The following is a 19865-nucleotide window of genomic DNA, read 5'->3' on the forward strand; positions in this document are numbered from 1 at the left end:
CAGTAGCCACTGCTACTTCAACTGTGTATCCAAAGACACCACTTCCCCTATCACGTTTTTATAAACGACGCCGTGTTGATCTTTAAACCTCTGGATACAGTGTCCTCCAGGTTCAAGATTCAGCCATTCAAGAAGAAAAGCAAAGTTTTTCGCTTTTGCGGCAAGTATTGGCCCACTGATAGGCACGTTATGTGGACGGGTTGTGAGGACCCACTGGTACAGCGACCCTTCAACATCGGTGTACAAAGGGTCCCTAACCCTTCTCCATTGATCGGCATGGCCACTAGTAGTTCCTGCCTTCACAAACACAGTGCTCCCTGTACTTAAAATGGTCGATATCGTTGACTGAGCGAGCTCATACTTCTTCACGAGGGTTCACCATAGGGGTCAGGCACATGCATGCTGACCGGTGCAGTTCTAATTACCGTATTTACACGATTGTAAGTCGACTCGAATGTAAGTCGACCCCCCCATATCGCGTGACCGAAAAAAAAAAAAATAAGAGTGCATACCCGAGGGCGCATTCGATAACGAAAATTTATTAGTAGCTGACATGGTCACTGGACTACTCGTCTTCACTAGTGCTGCCATCGTCATCGTTGCTGCGGTCCCACAGCGCGTCGTGGTCCAGCGAAATTTCAAATTTGGCAAACATCTTGCAGAACAGCAGCCCACGCCAAATGCACCTAACCACACGCAGCCGTCAGGGAGGCTCTTTTGACAGGTCCGGTTAGCGTAATTTCGCAGTCTTCTGCCGCCAGCCACTCGTTGTACTCACGGCGGAGCAGAACCTTAAAATTAAGGCGAAGGTCCGGGCTTGTTTCATGACCACGTCGCACTCCACTGGCAGGGACCGATCACGCATACAGCTCCGGAAAGCGTCCAGACTTCGGCACGTGGGAAATTTCTCACTTGCCGTCACAGGTGAAAATTTCGCTTCGCTGCAGTCGCCACTCTCGCACCACCCGTTTAGAAACATCGAAATTGCGGCCCGCTGCGCAGCGATTTGTTTCTTCGGCGTAAAGGATGGCAGCCCTCTTGAACGCTGCTGTGAACGAGTCCCGAACGATTAGTGGGCCTGGAGCACTCATGACTACTGGGGAAGCATAGAAGTAGCACGTAGCCGGCAGTCAAGTGGAACGCGTCTAGCCTTTTAACAGAAAAGAGAAACCCGCAAGCGCTGTCTGCTCTTCCATGAACTACCGATGCTCCCCGCAAGCGCCGCCGTTCTGAGGGTGCCGCCGCAAATGGGAACAGCGGCGCTTCCATCAACTATCGACACCCCCTCACCCATCATTGTTGCATGCACTGTAAAACTCTCAAAAATGTTGAAAAACCCTTCCGAAAAGCGAACAAACACGCGGGATAGCGAAAAGATACGGGTAGGGCCATAGAGGAACCATAAAATTGTAACTACATTGTAGCTCCCGTTGGTATCGTTTTTTTTGGCGGCGCCATGTTTTGGTTTCGATTGTAAGTCGACCCCCCAACTTCAGACTTTCAAATTTAAAAAAAGGGGTCGACTTACAATCGTGTAAATACGGTATTTGGCGAAGGTCAATTTTAGGATTGAAGTAACGAAAATTTGGTGCCTAGAAGCGTATAGCGCCGGCTGGGGCATTCGGGTGTGGTCGAATCAACGGAACTCTGCTGTCCCATGAAATCCATGATGTCACACTGCTGTAAAACTGCCCGGGCTTTCAGTGAAATAAAAAAAAAAAGAAAGAAAGAGGGAGTTCTAAAAAAGCAATACCAGTGCGAAGCTCCTTAACATTTCTCTTTAGTGTCTCTTTAACCGTTCTTCCGCACCTTTCAGTAATGAGGATTTTTCCAGACTCACTTGAGCATGCATGCTCTGCGCTCCTGATTGTTCAACAGATCCTCCAGAATGTCGGTGGCTATCCTCCTGGCCTCAAGGTTGTTGGACACGACTGTGCAGAGGAGAACCTGAAGTGTCTGCTTGATCGACTGGCTGAACATCTGGCAAAGAACGAGACGCTGTTAATCACACATAAAAAGAAGTCATCTCGGCGAGGTGGAAGCTCGCAGAACAATGCGTTGGTGGGCTAGTGCGTGCGAATCCATGAATACTTTGTTTAGCGCAAAACAACAGACACAAGAAAGACGACAGGACAAGGCACTACTCTCAACTGACATCATTTTATTGCGTCACTTTTTTATAGACAGCTCAAACTAGAGGAACATGCGCAGTGAGCACCATGCGGTGGAGCCACCAACATCCGATCCCAAGAGTGCACTCATGTGACAGAATCCAAAAAAACAAATTCAGCGCTGTACAAGGTTAAGGAAGGCACACCAATGCACTAATATTCAGTCATTGGGGTCACAGTGCATTAGTGTGCCTTCCTTAACCTTGCACAGCGCTGAATTTGGTTTTTTGGATTCTGTCGCATGAGTGCGCTCTTGGGATCGGATGTTGGTGGCTCCACCGCATGTTCCTCTAGTTTGAGCTGTTTATAAAGGAGTGATGCAATAAAATGATGTCAGTTGAGAGTAGTGCCTTGTCCTGTTGTCTTTCTTGTGTCTGTTGTTTTGCGCTAAACAAAGTATTCATGGAAGCTCGCAATTGTGTACCTGCATCAACAAAGCTTCTCTTACACAAGCGCACGCCCCGACTGGCCGGCTTTGAGTCGACTGCCACTTGCGACAGTGATCGACATAGCGACACTGTTACCATGGCAACTGTTAATCGAAGACGGCATGATAATGACAATGCCACCATGGCATGAAGACTGTATTTGCGTATGACAAGTTTCTCTGTGCCTGTGTTCGAATACCTATTTTACGTAGGAGTATTTCCCGATCAGCCGTAAATTGGCCACACGCTGCTGGTGGTAGTCATCAGCTTGATAATGACAAAATTGTAATGGCAAGAGCTGATCACAGATGGCACTTAATTAAGGAGGGGGGGGGGGGCGTGGCTTTCGAAATCAACTTCCTTGTTCCTTTGTGGATTTTGATGAAAATTGGCAGAGGTAGTGGTAACGTTTCTGTGATATTATCACAGAAATTTTGAAGTTGTATAGTAGAGCCATTAATGTGATCCTGTTATGTGTGATTTCCTGGCGCCAACATCCACGATCGAGAACACAAAAACGACCCAATAGAGTTGCGCTTTTTACGGCCCACACGTTCCTGCAAAGCACAATTTTTCACCGCCAATGTTCAGTACGTCGCCAAACTGCAATCGTACGACATGTTTTCTGGCCGCTAGATCCCACGTGAACAAGAAAATATGCGGGGCACGCACGATGGAGAACCGTATATAGCCGCCCACCGCATCGCCTTCCACACAATGCTCGCCTGCCAGTTTCGCGTGAGAACGTCGGCACGCACTCAGTTTCTTATTCCGGTAGCAGCAAATCTCATGGGTCGTCGCACGCCTCATTCACAGCCATCACCGCCAAACCTATTGCGATAAGCATCTTAGCCTACTTCTTTTACGAAGCGTTGGGAGAAGTACCGTTCATAGCGTACCGCACGCTTTTAGTAAGCAATAATCCAAACACGCCACCATCTCTTGCTGCAGGCAGCGCGATACGAGTGCCACATTTCCCTTCAGCAACAGCCAGCGTCGCCCATCAGCTTGATTTCCCTTCGGTTTCTCGTCGCAGCCTTAAAGCACTACACAACAGGGTCACCAAAGCTGCAACAGCGCAACGCACGTCTTGTGTGCGACGATCTGCACAACAGTTTGCATAACATAGATGTCAACTACAGTTCAGCCTCAAATTTTTTAGTCACTTCAGATCGTACATTCTTTCAGTTTCTTTTTCTCTGGTTTTTCCCGAAAGCATACGAATGAGGAACAATAAGTGTGCATAAATTACCTTTCTGCAAAAGCAAGCTCTATAGGTTTCATCCCGAGTGCTATACTCAGTAGCACACTATATTTTGCTCATTATGAAATTTCCAGATTGGAATTGGGTGCACATGATTGTCCATATTGTGACCCACATAAATACAGAGGGTGTTAAATTCAGGGCATGTTTGAGTTGGTAAATGCTGTACACATTATTTCACACAATCGACTAGGTGTAATGAAGAGAGTACCTTGTTGCTGATGAACTGGTCGAGCGAGAGGTTAGCGAAAATGGCCAGCGTGTGCATAACCACGCAGCTGTTGTCATATGTGGTTTTTGGAACCAACGACCTGCACAACTCCGGTAGCTGTGGCTGCATGGAAGAAAAAAAAAATGAATGTGAAAGCGATTGGTAACAGGTCACGTCAAACATTCAGGATGCTCCAGTATGCAGCAGTATTTGCACTAGCAATCAACAGAGGCCACAAAATGAAGTGCAACAGTACTCACCAACAATACTATACGGATTCTGTACAAGTTCCACCCATAAAACCACTTTTCCGGTGCCCTAGGTGGTGCCAGTCGAAACACTGTTCTCGACATAAGCTGCTACAGTCAAACCGTGACATAATGAATGAAGATGTAACGAAGTATACCTAAAACATTTCTCACCCATCGGCATGTAACGAATATGTGCAAAACAAATACAACATAAGTACCTTTATGGTTGATGCACCCTTTTGAGCATTGCATCTGCGATGCAAACTGCCGACTTTACTGACTTCGCTATATCAAGGTTAACTGTATATTCATTACATGCTGACATTGATGGGAAACATTTTAGATTTACTTTGCTAAATTCAATAATTTGTTACATCCCTATTTGTCACATTGAAGTTCGTCAAATAACCAAACTTTGTTGAGCAATTACAGCGATAACAAAGCAGCAGAACATGCAAATTTTTTTTTTTTCGGTTGTCAGAATCAAAAAGCTGTACAGTTACACAAGGCTTTGTTGCAAAGCTTTGACCTACATTTCCTCTCCTAATAACCAACCTTTTCTCCACAGCAAAGACATGCAAATAGTTCTGCAGGATGCCATACTGCTGGGAATTGACTATGTACACATATAGGTGTACATATAGGTTTTATAAAGTAAGTGCATTGGTAAAGCTGTTGACAAGCCATCAAAATCAAAAGGAGACACTTTGATGGCCTGTCGAGGACATTAAGCTTGCATTTCTTTGGCATAATTTTGATCACTACGTTTTTTTTTCTTGCCGATTATCAGCACATACATGTATTACAAATATTGGTTATGCCCAAGGTTATGCCCCGAGTTATTCTCGAGGTTATGAAGAATGCAACTTCCTTATAATGAGGTTTGCATGTACTAGACCGAACTGTACCCACCATTATCTTCATGTACTTCTGTGCATGCGTGCTCCACGACAAGTGGTTGAGAAGCTCTAGGCACGGCAGGAACAGCTCGTCGTCCCCCGAATCCCTGCAACGTTTGAAACAAAACATTACGCAGGGCCCCAGGCGAGTGTTTGCACTGGGCAGCGCTGCGTAATAAAAGTGACAAGGCGGTGAAGCGAAAAATAAGATAGCATTATGTAGATCAAAACTGCGCCATCAGCATTGTACCTTTGTTTGCAACGAGGGCTGGTTCAATTTGGTCAGTTTAAAATTATGCAGATCTTATGTAATGTAAGCTCACCAGGCCTCAAGCCCTCACATTCAGAATGCTTCAAACAAACACGTACCCCATGCAGAACAGACTACATCACTACATGACTGACCTATACAAAACATCATATTGCGAAAATTGCCATGGCACACTAGACATACATCACTTGCTCTGGCCGTGTGGTCGGACCCATGCAAACAAGCATCAAGACTCCGCCAAGCTACAAGAAACATTATGCAGCACGGACCTGGCGGAGCAGCTCTGGGCCGTCCAGCGAGCCCACGATGCGGCCAGGGGGTTACAACTCCCGGTCCCAACGTGGGAGTAGCCCGCTCTATGGGACCTTGCGTCCCGTAGCTCGCAGGACCTCTCATTAAAGTTATTCAATCCAATCCAAAAAAAAAATGTAATGCCCGGCCACATGTAGAAAGCTAAACATTGAGAGTGCCATGCAATCAGCAAAACCAATTATGAACGCCAATGAACATGATGCAGATATTATTTCATCCAGTTGCACACAGCCCAATCAATGATTTCACACAGCTTTCCTTCAAATGATTGAACACTAAAAGGAAAGAAGAAAAACAAGAGAAAAAAGCAAATACGTAGTGACTTTGAACTTACATCTGTTTGAAAAGAAAGTCACTGAGGTAGCCAAGCTTGGACTCTGTCAATGTCACTTCATGCCTGTAGCAAAGCTCTCGAAGAAGCTGGATGACCTGCAGGTTTATCGTACAGGACATGTGAAACGACAGCTGGGTTGCTGGATAGTTCACCGACAAGTTGCCAGCATGGCATAGTTGAAAAACCTCAAGAGCGAAAATATGCATAGTACAAGCCTGCCAACCTGCGAACATTATGAATTAAATTCTTTGGATTTACGTGCCAAAGCCACGATATGATTATGAGGCATGCCAGAGTGGGGTACTCCGGATTGATTTCAACCACCTGGGGTTCTTTAACGTGCACCAAAAGCACGGCACACGGGCGTTTTTGCATTTCGCCCCCATCGAAATGCAGCCGCCGTGGCTGGGATTCAATCCCACGCCCTCAGGCTTGGTAGCGCAATGCCAAAGTCACTACGCCACCGCAGTGGGCAACCTGTGATCATTAAAGCCCAAAAAGGTCCTGCGGACATGAGCAAACGGCAGAAGAAGGAGGCGTTGCACGCATTAGTTTTTAGAGTTTGCCTCAGCGCACACTTCTTGTGACATGCAACAAACTTTATTTACAATGCTGTATTTTTAGACGCAGCAGACGAGCAACACCAAACCCATAATGAATCCTTATTTATTCATTCATTCATTTATCATATCCTCAGGGCCGTTACGGCATTGTAGAGGGGAACAAACTAGCTCAGCTTTCTGTCGTTCTAGAAACAGCAGACTGAAGCAATACATTGTTAGGTCCAAGTGACCCTTTCAGCGACTTATAGGCTGCTGATTTCACCTGCTTCAGGAATAAACTTGCCCGAAGCAAGCACCCTTTGGTATATGGCATCTTGCACTGCCATAACAGGTTGGCACAGGTACCATCTCAATTTCTTGTATGCATTGCTTGTAAACATTTCAGAACTATTAAAAGCTATTCGCATTGGCGAATAGCGACTTCTTGTATGCATTTTTTGGATCAGAACTATTTAAAAAAGATCATATTTGCAAAATAGTGACAATTTGATTCACTATTCAAAAGTTTCAAATTTCACAGAACAATCCTAAAATTGTAAGGCGTATGAAAAATTTAGGATTTGGCAGGCACAACAATGGATTGAATGCAGATAGACAATCTAGGCAAGTCAAGAGGAAGCACTCTATGCAGGCAGGTAATGTAACGAAATACATGCGGAATATCACTGATGTGGTGGCATACTACAGCACCAGAATTGGTGCCAGAGCGAATACTGCCATCAAGCATGGCAGGTAACTGGGTTCAGTAATGACATCAGGAAATCAGCAGTTCAGTTAGGTGGAGTTCAATTTACCCAGGACAAGTGTAATTGAAGACATCTGAGAGAGTCCTGCAGTGTCCTGCAATGAAAGGGCTGCTAGCACATGCCCCCCTTCTAGCCACACTCCTACAGCTTTGTTAAATCAGCTAGATTAAGATTCTTAGTGTCCAATATCCTGCTACAGGCTGCGTCTGCAAGCGCACGGGTCGCAGGAATGACGGGGGAGTACGTGTACTGCTGTTTCCATGTAATAAACTCAGCCCGTAGTCAGCACATGTTCCGTGTTCCTTGCTTGTTCCTGTCGCAAGTGCATCGTTACCAACTCGCCAAATTTGCGATCCTCATGAGGTTGTTCTGTGCTTTCTGTCCCCGTAGGCGCGTGTAAGCTGTTCCGCTGGAGGAACGCATCTTTTCCCGGGCGACCTACCTGCAGCCGCAGCTGAAAGTTGTCCTCGATGGCCCCGCTCTGAAAGAATTCCACGAGTGCCGAGTGCAGCTCGAACTCCTCTCGTAGCCACTCGAGCAGCTGCGGCTTTTTGGCCAAGTGCTGCAGCAGGGTCAGCACCTTCCCGGAGAGCTGCAGGTTTGGCTGCACCTCCAACAGGATGGTGATGCAGCAGGTGATGCACTCGTGCGCCAGCCGGCTGCGGCTGGCGAAAAAAGCCAAGTCTCGAGAGCCGACCAAGCCATTCAGGACCTGACGAAGAAAAACAAAAGCAACTGTAAATGGCGCGCAGTAACACGCGGGACAAAGAAAGGGATCGGACACACAAAGGCACGTTCCTAGTTGAACGTTTCATTAAAGTAACAGCTTTCTTCGTACAAGCAATAGCCACCCAGTTTCAGTGCATCAAAGCCACGCAAGCAAACCACCAGACAAAGCATCATAGAACAAGGTGAGATATCCTGTAGAAAGAACATAGATTACTTTGGTCTCGAGACATTAAAAGGAAATGAAATTCGCTCTTCTAGATAAATATGAATGGAGCACTGATGCCCACATCCGACATGTGCCACATCTTTGCTGTCCTGCGTTTTTTTGTAAGCATCGAAACCAAGTTCTCTGTGTTAAAACCACGAGTGTCGACTCCTATGAGCCTTTAATTTATAAGTATACCCACCTGATAACAGGGACTCATGTGTCTAAGACAACCAGCACACGGGAACATGAAAGAAACTGTGCACGAAGTGAACGAAACGCCCACAAGCGCTATTTCTCAGTAACGCGCCCCTGTCTCATGTGATGTGATCTCTGCCCAATTTTTGTTTTCTCCAAGCCACTCCGCTGCCGACAAGATGTGTCGCAAGCCGTGATCAGCGTCATTGGCATGACGACTTTACACTCCGACGCTGGGAACTACGGAGTTCTTTTCAATGTTATTGCACTCGTAAACAACGAAATATATACAATAGTTCGCGGCAGGCGAACCGACCCACGCATGCGCACAGTGTTTAACAAAGACGTTACTTTTCCAGCGCCGCATGAGCGCGAGCATGACAGCCGACATGCGAAAGCAAAGCCGGTGACAAAGCAACTTGCATCCAGTTGTCGTTGCGCGAACGACGACGAGGCGGTCGAATCCTCGTGCGACGGCTGCAGGGTGCACGACTGGACGAACGACTTGGCGACGTCGGCGACTTCCATTGGAGCAGCGTGCGTACGGCTCGTACGCCACGACGACAACAATGAAATGAGATGCCCCTCTCTCACATTAAGGCGAAGAAGCCGTCCATCTACACACAAACGCACAACGACTTCGCTACCGCGTTCGTGGACCGTTCGCGGATTTTAAACCGTGCAGCGAGCGACCACGAGATTGCTCATTGGTCAACCCTGAGTGACGCGTTTGTTAGTGCTTCCGCCTCCTATTCAAAGTTGCCTTTTAAAGGCTGCGTTAAAACGGGCGTATAAAAACACAGCCTCTGGATCATAGTTTGACCCTGCCAAGGAGTGTTTGCTCCCCTGCAACTTTTCACCTTTAAATGTTCCTTGCATTTGTTTAACCTAAGCGTGAACCTAAGCGTGAATGAAAGCGCCAAACTTTTAATGAACGTTACCAACCTTAAGCTAACATTTAACAAAATTGTGCTTAACACTAAAAATTAAAGTCATTTTTATTAAATGAAACATACTTAACAATTGTAATATTTTGTCCTTATTTTGTACGTGGAAAAAAAATTACCAGGAACTAGCGCTACAACTTGTAGCGCTATGTCAAGCTAAGTGCAGGCCTAGTTGTGGAAAGGCCACGGCTGTTGCCGCAGCGCCTCGGTTGTGTGCAAAGTAGAAGGTCAAATTAGTGCGAAATTTTCGATTTCAGTAATTTTAAGATGATCGGCACTTTAATTAGAACAGCCGTCGTGCGATCGGCCCGATCTCGCATCGTTCCTGTGACTCGCACGAGCATAAGACAGAGCGGCGAGTAAGTTTACTTTCTTGAACGAAGCGATGTGTGCCAACTTTCTCTGGCAAGCTTGTTCATGCGGTGCTATCTGGTTGTTCCTAAAGTGCCTAAAATGCACAACATCGTATTATTCGGTGTCTAAGATGTGAAATGTAAACTGCATATGTGTGTGTGCGTTTTACTGATGTTTTCACGCCTGTTCGGAGAGAGCTTCTTTGATTCTCACTTGGTTTCTACCTTCAGTTCTATATGAATCACCTTACGAATTACTTAGCCAAGGACCCTGTTGACACCGTAACTGTGCGTTGAATACGCGGCTGCTGTTACATTTTAATGAAACATTGTGCACAGTCATGTATGAGTTTGCACCTTCGTTCACATTTTCCCACTTACGTGAACTTCTTCACCAGTCTTTTACGCTGTGGCATAGCTAGGTCGCCTGGCACCCCGGGGCCCATAGGTCTCGTCAGTACAGCCGCCTTGGATACCGCACGTCCTCACTCCCCCCCTTCGCTTTCGTTCCCTGAGATCGCGAATGTGGCAGGCATACACGATGTTTTATTTTCTGCACCAAGTAACACGGGGTGCTGCACAGACTGATAACTTGTGATTGGCGCATTTGCACATCTGCTGTCAGACTTTAAGGCTTGGCAGCCAATACAGATATGGCATCGTGGAAAATATAGATCACAAGTAACAAAACTATTTTAATAAAGTTTTCATTAGCGATTTTAGAGGCAATATTGCATTTGCAAAAATTGGAGCCCGACAGTCATATGTTGCCCAACAGCAACTCCACAAGAATCGTAGGTACTACGGCGTGCAGTATTTTGGCTGTGGGCAGCCCTAAACCCAAACGAAAATTAAATAGCGTGTCAGTGACGCTGATCTCCCCACCCTATTAGAAAATGGCACCTGCTTCCCTGTTTTGTGGGCATCAATGCTATGACAATTATGAATTCTCTTCCATCTGATCCATAAAGCCTTTATGTGCTGCTATTGGTAAACGTCATTATCCACGCTGTGGTGCCGCCACAATGTTGGGAATGGAATAGGGCACACTTCACATCGATTCCTGGCATCACCATGCAAAAAAAAAGAGAAGGCTGTGATTAAGCCCGTGCCAGCTAGAGCATGTGCTACTCTTGGTCGGCACTCGCAGTGGAAAGGCAAGAGAGATCGACGTCACTGGTGCACTATTTCATATTACTTTTGGTACTGCCATACTGGGCCGCCCGCAATGCCAAAGTACTGCAGGCTCTAGCACCTTAGATGATTTGTTTAGAGAAGTTTTTGTTGAGTTAATAATATCACTTTGGGTCCCCGATTCTTGAATTGAAATGTTTCCTCTGTAATTGATAATTAAGCAGTTATTTAATATATGCTATTTCAAGACAGGGTGGACTGAATGAAAGAGTGACCCAAGAGTTAACGTTTCCTCTATAATTGATAATTAAGCAGTTATTTAATGGGCCTCTTCGATTTTCGGAGTTCTGGCAGCCAGATGGCAGCCAGCTAGTTCCGGTTCTGACAGGAAGTCACGTGGGCTGGGATCCCAAGACAACCCGAACCTACCCAAAGTTTGCAAAATTGAACGCTGGTCAGCTGGCCAAATGTAAACATGCTACCAGCATGGCACCGCCCGGCGAGGCCGGCACGCGCTTGGCGTAGTCAGCCCATTTATGTGTTGTCAGCTTGAAAATATATAGTTGCATTCAGGAATCCGATCACTTTCGCGCAACTCGGTGCAGGACGCGTACTGGGCCAACCTCGCCTTGCGCAGCGCTACCGATGGCCTCCGTCGCGGTGGATGACAAGACACGAAATCGTGATTGCATACTCGAAAGCGATAGCAGAAGGATCCCTGCTCGCAGCGATTACGTCGCCCACCGGCGACATTGATGAGTTGGCGCTGTCATCACAAGAAATGAAAAAGCAGGTTATCGGGTACGTCTCATACGCATGAAATTTCGCGCCGACCTGTTTGGGCTTCTATTTCAGAAAGTTTGTTGTGGCTGATGGTGCTTCTCATTTTGACCCTAAGGAGCTGGGGACGCGGCTGGCGCACGAAAATGCACATCGCCTGTGACCAGCGAAACGTTTCACATGAAAAACAACATTGGTCGCAATCATGAGAGCAATAAGCCAATGTACGTATGTCTAATGTACCGAGTGCAATCAGTGTATTCTTAGATCAACGGCCTGCATTCGAACACATGTCAGTTTCGAGCTGCCACCTAAGCATACGACGGAGAGACGGAGCGAGCACGGGCTAGCTGCAAAACCATCGCTAACTGCAGAGAAAGAAGATGATATACATACGTAAGATATGTGAAAAGTGACGCCACCTGAGAAAGATGAACCCAAAATGTACCGCAATGTATGAATGAGCGTCTACAACTTGCGTGGAACATGATGCGGATAACATGCATGCATGAGAGCGCGGCGCGCTATTCACCGCTGCGAAGAAGCAATCGGTGGACGCACACACATATACACACACACAAAAGCTTCAAATGGTTCACCACGGCTTGTATCACACCGCTTCGCCTTAGGAACGGAGCGTTAGCATCTGAAAAGGTAACACTAGAAGTAAGGAAATCCGAAGATGACCGTAGACAGTTGGCTGAGCGAGGTAAATGTAAGTCCTCAAGCGCCCGCGTTGCAATCCGTAAAGTCCTTGCAAAGATGGCGGCGAGCGCACATCGCCTCTTTTAGTCGTCTGCTAGCCAGAGAACTTCCAGAGAGCAGCCAGACCAAAATTGTCCTGGCAGGTTCTGGCAGCCCACGGGTAGCCAGAACTGTCCAGCCCGAGCAAAACGAACGCCCGGTGGAAGTGCGTCGCACCGTGGGCGGAGAAACCAGAGAAAAACGAAGACGCTCTGGCTGGCTCTGGCAGCCCGCGGCTAGCCAGAAGTTGAAAATCGAAGAAGCCCAATATGTGCTATTTTAAAATAGCGTGGACTGAATGGAAGGGGGACCCAAGAACCACATCACCATACTGTGTTTGGCGATGCTCGCTTCAAGCATGAGCACATCACACGAGCGCACCGCACATGAAACATTCTGCTAAGGCGAGCCATTTAGTGACCACTTAGCAAATTAAATTTTTACACCGCACATTCGTGCAATTATTAAGTAGGATGTTGATGAAGCTGCAGCCGACAATTCTGCGACAGTACACACCTGGTACATTGGGTACATGAGCTCAGCCTGCTGGTTACTGGAACATTCTTTACCATTTACGTCCATTCACCATTCAAGCCGGCGGAAAGAGGGGGGTCTTCAGACATATATGATGCGACCCCCTCACCCCTCAACTGGCACCCGGGGCCCATGCCCCCCTCCCCCATTACTGCGCCACTGCTTTTATGTCCATAGGTACCATGCAGGTAATATTGATTCCCCAGCAGGCCAAGAACACATAAATGTCTGTTCAGGCGAGCTTACACGATGTGCCATCCTTTACATTTATTGTTAGAGTAATATATTAATGAAATATGTCAAAATATTGAGTTATGAAGTATGTTAGAATATTACATGAAGTTAGGCTCGTGGCTTTAGTCACAGTATGAATTACTGTACACGTAAGGTGGCTAAGTAAAAACGCACGGTGTGACATGCGGATACACATGGGCAGAAAGAACTCTATGACTATGAGCATCATCGGCTAGAACTACTGGGTGCTTTCTACTGTTGCCTTTCGTCGGCCTCGCATTCCTGTGCTGCGACATGCTCATGGTGGGCACAATGTATGCATCTGCTTCACATTGTTGAACTGCAAGGTTTTGAAGGCATTGTCACTTTGCCTCAGTCATGTGCTTTTGCAGCGCCATGTGGGCACGCCCCAAGTGTTGAGCTGCAGCTTGCGTCGCGTTCACAGCAGGGTGTTGTTCCTGTGTGTAGACCGCAGAGTGGCCTTGACATGTATGCGGGCCCTCCTTGCTTCGCTGCAGTAACATTTCACAGGAGCTTCTTGGCTGGTGTTCTGACGATTAACATGCGGAGGCATGTTTGTGCGGTGTGAGGGACAGGGTGCTTCGCTGTGGAAACTCCGTGCCAGCTGGTAATACCATGGTTACTGCACATGGGAAAACAATGGTACAAGCTGGCAGGGTCTGCATAGCTGTGTTACGATTTGTTTCAGCAAGCGAAGCCATCTAACTTGATGTCTTAGAATACAGCCACTTCTGTGAACCAGTCTGTGCGATTTGAACACGAAAACGTCTGGACATATTTCGCCACCTGGCGTTCAAACTCCCATGCAAAGGGAAAGCATACAGTTGATGTGAGTAATGTTCCTCAGAGAAGTCCCTAAAACTAAAGGAATGAGTGTTTTATTTGTAATAATTGACGACGAATGATCGCATGCAGTGGTCATAAAATTGCTATTGCAGTACAATGCACCGAGGTCCTCAGTGCGCTGGTTTGCTCATGGGAAATGCTTAAGGGTGTTCTATTCCGCCTGCTGGGGCAGCACTCGTTGTCTAATGGTCAGAGCATCAGGCTGCGATGCTAGGGGTCCTGTGTTGGAATCCTGCTGTCAGACAATTTGATGTTTATTTACTAAATATGTATGTGTGTATGTGTGTGTGTGTGTGTATATATATATGTATATATATATATATATATATATATATCTTCTGGACATCACGGTGACCAATAGTTCGAGGGGCATATACCCAGTAGCACATATCAGCCCACATGTATACGTAGCACTATGTTGCAACAGAACTGCTTGTTGGCCTAGTTGGTGCTTGCTAAAAGACATATATTTACCGCAAGTTAAAACACACACAAAAGGAAGACGCATAAAGACAGCACGGGCGGCTTTATGTGTCTTCCTTCCTTTCACATGTCTTCACGGGGGTCTTAATGTGTCTTCCTTTTGTGTGTGTTTTAACTTGCGGCAAAAGACATGTCCTTTAGGTTGCACCATCTCCAGTACTGGCCCACGATAAGAAAGAGGCTACAGAGAAGTAGTATTAACTCACTATAAATACTTTGCCTTTAAAATTGGCCCGTGCATGGTCGGCACTAATTCTGAAACCACTTTTGTGATTTCAAATGTGTTAAGCGTCCCTCCTTGCGGGAACTCTCATTCTTCCTCTGCCAATGATAGTCGTCACGTTTTTAGGCACTGATGCTTTGCCAGCACTTCCAAACGGGCAGCAAGGCGTTAGAGTGTTGGATGCAGTGCCATCTCGTCCTGCCTTATGGCAGTTGACATTGTTATTTGGTAATAATTGCCCAAATTAAAATATCTAGCATGTTCTCGCTGATTTACTGATTGGTGCTGCCATAAATATCAAATTATGTTTTTCTTTAATGTCTAGCAGTGCGCAACCAAAAGCGATGCTCACTGCGACAGAGCGCACTCTCTCGAAGTGTCGCTAAAGGTGTCTATCTCAATCTGGGGTATTAGCTGAGCAAAACGTCCCAAAATGTCGGGAGCTTCTTAACCTTGGCTGGAGTAGTTTTCGCTTCCAGTATTTCTTGCCCAGCCAGACAGACTTCCGTCAAAGATGTTTACTTTTAAATAAATGATGCACGGAACACGGACACTGTAAGGAATGCCACAGTGCAAAGGCCTGTACAGATGGACAGAGCATGCCCTGTCTCGAGCTCCCAACTGCTGTTGCAGTAAAAAAGAAAACAAGTGTGACGTTGGAAGAAAGAGTGTCGACATTTATTAGAGAATAGTTTCCGTTCTAGTGTAAGTTGAAAGGACGTCAGCACAAGGCATAAGTAATTGGATAGCTTCTTTTTGGGCAGACTCAATTTTTGTCCTGCGGTGAGCGCAGTCTGTTGATAATGGTGGTTAGATTCAACATGCCAACATTTTCAACAAATCGCTCACACAGCCAGCTAGGCTCCCGGCATCAATTTCAACACAGGGAATGGCAGTTACACATGTTAAAACTGGTTGTTTGAATTGGTTCATACTGACTTGCAGTGTCGGGATGCACAAGCCATGCCTTTCTCGACTAGCTTACGAATGCACTACTTGCACTGTTGTTGCCCAAAAACACGTGTGTCACATACCTTCAGCGTTGTCTTTGCGTAGCTCCTCAGAGAACACACATCTCGCTGCTTTTGGCATTCCACTCACGAAATGTAGAAATGCTTCATGGACAAAATTTCTTGTTGGCAAAAGTGCCAGCTGGCAGTTAGATAAGATTGTGTGAAGGAAAGTACATAGAAGAGCACGGTGTGTTAGAAAATTGGTTGGTTGAGTTGAGTATGTTTATTTTGCGACTGGAGCGTGTACAACATGCATTTGAATCCTTAGCAAACGCACACTAGTTGGCTGGAGGTCCATGCCAATGTGAGACAGTTCAAGCAGTACAGATAAGGGAAAGAGAGAAAATAAATGAAAGTCAAGGAGGTTAACCAAGACTGAGCCCTGCTGTCTACCCAGCGGGTCGTTTATGTACATTTATGTACAGTGCTCACGGAATTAAGTGCATCGATTTAGTGCCAATGCCTATGCTTTCATTTCCACCGGCTGCAGTTCATGTCGAATCAACATAATTTTGGCGCGTACACTTAGAATGGAGTCTGGGTTACCTTTGGTGACCAGATTCCTAACGATGTGTTATGGTACTCTCAAGTACTTTGCACATATGTAGGGCTCTATTGAATTCTCCCTGTCGCATTTCATTCTGTGAGCACTGTGTGTCATGCAAGGTAGGTTGCCTTATGCAGAAACATGTGAAGTGGCCAAAATAATCTCACCTATGCATACATAAAAAGAAGACTAATAAGAAGACATAATAAGAAGTAGACAGGAATAGTGGCATGCTTTCGTGTCACAGCAACTGCAACAAGGGGAAAGAAGCTGGTCTGCTGCTTTCATCAGCCAACAAAACGACACCATCATGTGGGAAGCTCTATAAGTTGCTCAGAACATTGGTGAAGGCACCTATACACACCGCAGCATGAAATTCTTATGCATTTTGGGAGTTCCTTGAAAGGGACGTCCACATTTTCAGGGAAAGGAACTCCCATTTAACCCTTTATTGACAAGTGTTGCCTGCACGTGACATACCAGGAAAAAAAATTTTTTTTTCTTAGAGTTTCACTATTCACTACGAAGCTTCTGGCTCAATGTCTTAGGCCAACACTGAATGACAGCCGGCAAGCGTCATTTGTTGGTTTAGAGCAAGAACGCAGGATGAGGAACAAGTTTGGCACGTGACTTGCTTTCTGTTGAAAGCATGGTCAGAGGAGACAGACTGACACAAGATCCCAGGCTGCAGTGTTTTCACACATGTGATTTAAAGCAAATGAAATGTGCACTGTAGTTCACTTATGACTAGAGCTCTCCGTACAAATCCTGAACGAAGCCATAGGTGGCTTGTGATGAAGGCCAATTAGTTTTCTGCATGGTGTTTGCCCCCTGTTGCTGAGAAAGCTTCCACAAAGTATTTTCTTTTTTTTCGATTTGTCTTCGTCTCGATGCGTTTTGCACATTCAGGTAGAAATTAATTTTTCTTTTTTACGAATGTGTAAGTGCTGTCAGTAAAGGGTTAAGGGTGTAGGAGAAACTCCTTTGCGGGGTTTTTTGGCTTAATGCTTCCACTCAAGCGCTCACATTCCGAGTTCTTTCTGAAAGGGAGTTTCTCGAAGCTCCTTTTGAAGGCGATTGAAGTTTCAACCTCACGGGAAAACTTCTGCTTAAGAGGAAGCTTTAGCTTGGGCCCAGCTCTAATGCTGCCTATTCAAATGCATGTAAAATGCACAAACGCCTTTCTGAGATAACTACTGGGCCAATTTTAATGACATTTATTTCATTTGAGAGAGAATATTAAATTCTAGTGACCGTAGAAAAGGGAATTTTCATCTAGGGCTCGAATTTCTTAAGGAGAGTTTCAAGGTATTGGTAAGTTTGAAAAAAAATGGAAGCATGAAGTTTATGAATTCGTAGCTCTGCACTAAGAACAGATATTGCAGTTTTGTGAACTGCATCTGTTAGAGCATTAAAAGCAGAGAGATTTGATTTATCAATTTACATTTTACGTTAATTTATTACATTCCTTAAAAGGGTTTTGCAAAAGTCGTACTCGCATATTACTGGTCTATTTTACAGCCATATATGATGCATCAATTGTGTCCACTTTAGATGTACTATTAGATACAATTTACGGAATTGCGATATCGTTTTGCATTGCCGAGTTGTAAACATTGTAGTTCCATTTCCTGAAAATTTGCAATTTTCAACAATTTTTATTAAAATATTGACGGTCTAAATAAAAAGAATTTGCTGCCAATGGTCACTAGATTTAAACTTTTTCTTTTAAATGCAACAAGCCTCATCAAATTTAGTGCAGTGGTTGCCAAGAAAAACGATTTCTCTTTTCTTATGTATTTACATAGGAGCCCCAGAGCTAAAGCTTCGTCTTGAGAGTGTAACGGGAACTCTTGTATAGGCGTTCCTGTGTTTGTGCTTGCATTAAAAGCACATCACTTGCCCCTCTTTCTCTCTCGTATGTTGCACTAGTCAACAAGGTTGCTGGCAATCAATCCGACTCCTATTTGCCTTGTTCACTCTTGTCTTTTGTAGCCACGGCAAGTGGATCTACCGTCAGGAAGTCGAGCCTGATCCGCTGGACGTTAAGATGGCGGACGTCATCATGGGTGTGGCATGGTGGTGGTTCTTCTACCATGTGTTCACGGAGTACGAACACATCACGGTGCGTGCAGTAGTTGTGCGTCTACTGGGACCCTTTGATCTTAGCCTGGGCTTTCGAACATTTGAATGCAGCAGATTTTGTTTGAATCTGCCCAGTAATTTGCAGCAGTTATGGTTGTGACTCCTCCATGAGCTCTGACTAGTGATGCAGAACTATCAATAATAGTATTGATAGGGCGCCATTGATAATGTAAAATCACATGACGTACCACATGTAGACACCGCAACATAATCTTGGCAATGCTTTTCTGTTCCCATTTGCATTAACCGAGTGTTACTGATGGCTTGGTATCAAAATTTCTGGCACTATCATTAGCCAAGAATTGCAAAACTGTTGAATACACTGTCAATAGCAAACTGTCACAATAGTATCAACAGCTTTGTTTTACTCTACTTATAGTTTTCAAAAAGAAAACTATCGATACTAACACACAGCTACCAACTTTTACAATGTGTTACAACATTGTCGTAAAATTCCCTAATTTTAGTGCTTGTTTACGATTACCGTGTAGGCACTAGTGGTTTTACTTTTCTTTTTGTCATTTGCGTAAGCTTAGGGCAGGGTCTGTTTAAAAAAAAATACAAACACAGTCACTAAGCAACTTACTGTGCCATATTTTTCCGACGCATACCTGTACCAGCCCCACCCACTTCTCTGAGCCCCTGTATAACGGCAGCTATATTTTTGGCCACTGTTTTTGAATATTTCATGAATAAACATCATGAATATTTCCGTCTGTGATGTAGATCATGCTAGCTATGAATATAGAGAAGTGTGCCTGTCTACAGCACTTTTACAGAACAATAGCTGTGAAATATTTTAATAAGCTCTCCACATCTTAAATACTAAAGCAATTTCTTGTAGTAGTTCGAATCAGAGTTTAGTACATTTGGGCTTCTACTGTAAGGTTTGCTTCAAACCTTAAGCTTGGCATGGCTGCTATCGATAGTTTTGCATCACCAGCATTAATGCAAGCTAATAACAATGCTGCCTCTTGAAAGAGTACTGCCAGCCTGGCAGGGCAGCCAACATACGGAAGTGCAGGAAAAGTTAAGGCTTTCCAGGTTTTTCGCTAATGGTGTTGGATGCCATCTGACATTGACATTGTCCTTTCAGGGTCACTTCCTTCGGCCACCGGCGAGCACATTCACGGACGCAGAGCTTGGCATCCCTCCGGATGACGATGCATAGACTGCCGCCTCTGCCTTAGGTTTTTCTCCCACCAACAGCTGCACCAGTTGATGGCATAGAACAGGATTAAAAACTATTGTTTCGATGTTCCAAGACTTTTGCATCTCT

At 45.4% G+C, this 19865-nt stretch overlaps 2 protein-coding genes across 2 annotated transcripts in view; one reads left to right on the plus strand and one right to left on the minus strand.

Annotated features, from left to right (window-relative positions):
• Positions 1 to 9453, minus strand: part of LOC139050645 (protein CIP2A homolog) — a 44692-nt gene extending 35239 nt beyond the window's left edge. Inside the window, exons 1-6 of the mRNA XM_070527234.1 lie at positions 9006 to 9453; positions 7893 to 8162; positions 6142 to 6236; positions 5238 to 5331; positions 4075 to 4197; positions 1841 to 1980 (exon numbers count right to left, since the gene is read on the minus strand). Of these exons, the coding sequence (XP_070383335.1) occupies positions 1841 to 1980; positions 4075 to 4197; positions 5238 to 5331; positions 6142 to 6236; positions 7893 to 8162; positions 9006 to 9110 (827 nt within the window). The 5' untranslated portion in view covers positions 9111 to 9453. The remainder of the gene's footprint in view (positions 1 to 1840; positions 1981 to 4074; positions 4198 to 5237; positions 5332 to 6141; positions 6237 to 7892; positions 8163 to 9005) is intronic.
• Positions 9454 to 9708: 255 nt separating this feature from the next.
• LOC139050649 (NADH dehydrogenase [ubiquinone] 1 beta subcomplex subunit 2, mitochondrial-like) lies at positions 9709 to 19850 on the plus strand. The gene is made up of 3 exons (XM_070527240.1): positions 9709 to 9888; positions 18437 to 18566; positions 19683 to 19850. The coding sequence occupies exons 1-3, from the start codon at positions 9797 to 9799 to the stop codon at positions 19755 to 19757; spliced, it is 297 nt and encodes a 98-aa protein (XP_070383341.1). The 5' UTR covers positions 9709 to 9796; the 3' UTR covers positions 19758 to 19850.
• Positions 19851 to 19865: the final 15 nt, after the last annotated feature.

Source organism: Dermacentor albipictus, chromosome 10, assembly GCF_038994185.2.
Source record: "Dermacentor albipictus isolate Rhodes 1998 colony chromosome 10, USDA_Dalb.pri_finalv2, whole genome shotgun sequence".
Classification (NCBI taxonomy): Eukaryota; Metazoa; Arthropoda; class Arachnida; order Ixodida; family Ixodidae; genus Dermacentor; species Dermacentor albipictus.